At 59.9% G+C, this 2,500-nt stretch overlaps 1 protein-coding gene across 1 annotated transcript in view; it reads left to right on the plus strand.

Annotated features, from left to right (window-relative positions):
- Nucleotides 1-853: 853 nt before the first annotated feature.
- Nucleotides 854-2,500, plus strand: part of MEX3B (mex-3 RNA binding family member B) — a 4,549-nt gene continuing 2,902 nt past the window's right edge. The window contains exons 1-2 of the mRNA XM_085303479.1: nucleotides 854-1,612; nucleotides 2,487-2,500. The exon at nucleotides 2,487-2,500 is cut by the window's right edge and continues 2,902 nt beyond it. Of these exons, the coding sequence (XP_085159605.1) occupies nucleotides 1,354-1,612; nucleotides 2,487-2,500 (273 nt within the window). The 5' untranslated portion in view covers nucleotides 854-1,353. The remainder of the gene's footprint in view (nucleotides 1,613-2,486) is intronic.

The raw sequence follows: 2,500 nt of genomic DNA on the forward strand, positions 1-2,500 counted from the left end.
AGGCGCCCGCCCGGGCGGGCTGGCGGCGGCTGCCCGGGCAGAGCCGGGAAGGCTTTATGCTGAGGCGGTGGGGGAAAGCAGAGCTGCTGGCGGGGGTCTGTGCTGCTCAAACTGCAGTTGGGTGGCGGGGGGCGAGGGGCGACTTGCAGTTCCTAGCTTTAGTGGTGATGTGCTGCTGCACAGCTGAGCGCACTGTCTCCCTGGCAGTGCACCGAGGTTGCTCCCCAGTGCGCGCAAAATCTGGCAGGCGGTGGCTCTCCGCTCCTGTCGCGCCGGGTGGCCGTGCTCTGCCGCCAGGATGCTCGCCCTGCTGGCTTTGATACGGCTCTTTCATTTTTGCTTGCTCTCTCKCCCGTGGGCTGCGTGTCAGCCGGAAAGCAGCTGCCTTTCCGCTCCTTTCGAGGAACRCGGCACACAAAAGGACTGTGACAGCAGCCACCTTGGCACACCCCCTCCGCCAGAGGCCGGGGGAGGGGGAGAGCAAGGCAGAAACGGCAGCCGCCGTTAAGTTGGTGACTGCCGGCCGAAAGGCAGGCCTTGCGGGGGGGGGGGGCAGGGAAGCGGGGGCGCGTGCCGGGGCCGAGGTACCGCGGCGTGTCACAGGGTGGGCACCGGGGAGCCGGCAGCGGCCGCGGGCGGGCGCCGCGCACCAGGTCGGTCGCTCACAAACAGCGCCGCGATTCTTCATTGTTCTGCGTTAGACAACAAAGAGCGGAGCGGAGCGGGCGGCGGCGGGGGAGGGGCGCGGGTCAGCCCGCCCGCGCCGGCCCCTCGGCGCGGGGCGCGGCCAATGGGCGCGCGCAGCGGCCCCGGCGGTAGCGCGGCGCTGTCGGCTCCCGCCGCTTACGCTGCGGCTCCCGGCGCGCCCCCTCCCTGCCTGCCTGCCTGCCGCCCGCCTCTCCAGAGCCGTCTGGCTGCAGCAGTGCCTCAGACAGAGGAGGGGAGAGGAGGAAAAAACGCTGAGTGAGTGGAGTGGAGCCTGGGAGGGGCTCCTTAAAGAAACGCTGCCATCGCTTGGCATTGTGGCCGGCGAGGAACTCAAGGGGGGGAAGCCATCGGAGCTCCACTCGCTCTGCTCTTCCCACCCCCCCACCCCACCCCCAGCCAAAAAAAAACCTTGGGGGGGAGTCGTGGGGGGGGTCCTGCAAACATCTTATAAACCGGATTGCACTGAGAGGAGAAAAAAAAAAGATACAAAATATACAAGCAAAAGGCAACAGATCCCCGGTCTCCAGCAGTCGCCCACCCTCCCTTTCCTTCTCTCCTGCTGGCCATCTGCCTCGGGTTTTCCTTTGTGTCGAGCTTTTACTACTGAACCTAGTGCAGGAGGAGGGTGCAACACACACAGGGACTATGCCGAGCTCGCTTTTTGCAGACATGGAGAGGAACGGGAGCGGCGGCGGCGGCGGTGGTGGTGGTGGTGGAGGGGGAGAGACCCTGGATGACCAAAGAGCCCTTCAGATCGCCYTGGATCAGCTCTCCCTGCTGGGGCTGGACAACGACGAGACGGGCTCCATTTACGACAGCGAGCCGCGGAAAAAGAGCGTGAACATGACTGAATGCGTCCCGGTGCCCAGCTCGGAGCATGTCGCTGAGATAGTGGGGAGACAAGGTGGGTGCCTGCATGTGAGTGTGTGTGGGTGAGCGATTCTCCCCTCCATGCTGTCTGCTGGGTGTCTCAGATGCGACACTGGCCATTCCCATTAAAACTGCAGCCTTACTGTGGCCAGTCCTGGGTCCCCCCAGACAAAGAAAGTGCAGCAGACGTGATGTTTCCGAGGAGCGTTCTGCATCGGATTCGAGATGCACTTTCAGCTACCAGGAAAAAATAGTGAAAAAATAATAAAAATCGCGCTCCTTTCCTCTGCCTACAAAAGTTAGATTTGCAAGAGGAATTGGAGGAAAAATGGGAGCCTCGATTTTTTTCCCCCTAAAGTTAGAAATCGTGGATCATTTTTAAGGAAGAGAAATGGAGTGGGGAAGTGGAACAATGGGATTGGAATAAAGCATCCGCATTGGGGAATGTGGCTCACTCAGTACAGTCGCCGCTTCTCACCTTCTCGAGAACTGATTTTATTTTTCCGAAAGGAAAGCGCTTAGCAGGAATGTGGATTAGCAAGTGTGTTGCTTTGTATGGGCTGCTGCATTTTATTTTATTTTTCTGGCTGTCCCGTTTTACGGTACACCCTTTTTTTGTTGTCCTTCCTTAGAGCTGCACGTTGGTAGTTTTTGGTCAGTTGCATCGCAGCTGTGTCGCTGGCCGCTTGCAGTGCCTTTGGGCGTGTGCCAGGGCTGTGGGTGACATTACTTTACACTGTGACTGGGGCTCCTGGACCAGATGCCAGCCATCACCTGGGGTAGGGGGCAATATGTTTTGGGTGGGTGTGTTTTTTTTCCTCTCCCTAGCTGCGCCCAAATAATGGGTTGTAACCGGTTCTCTCCCCCTCCTTCCCCTCCGCCTTCCATCGCCTGCATCCCATTCCCAGGTTGTAAAATCAAA

This window comes from Rhea americana, unplaced genomic scaffold, assembly GCF_003343005.1.
Source record: "Rhea americana isolate MKP2758 unplaced genomic scaffold, rheAme1 scaffold_2, whole genome shotgun sequence".
Taxonomy (NCBI): domain Eukaryota; kingdom Metazoa; phylum Chordata; class Aves; order Rheiformes; family Rheidae; genus Rhea; species Rhea americana.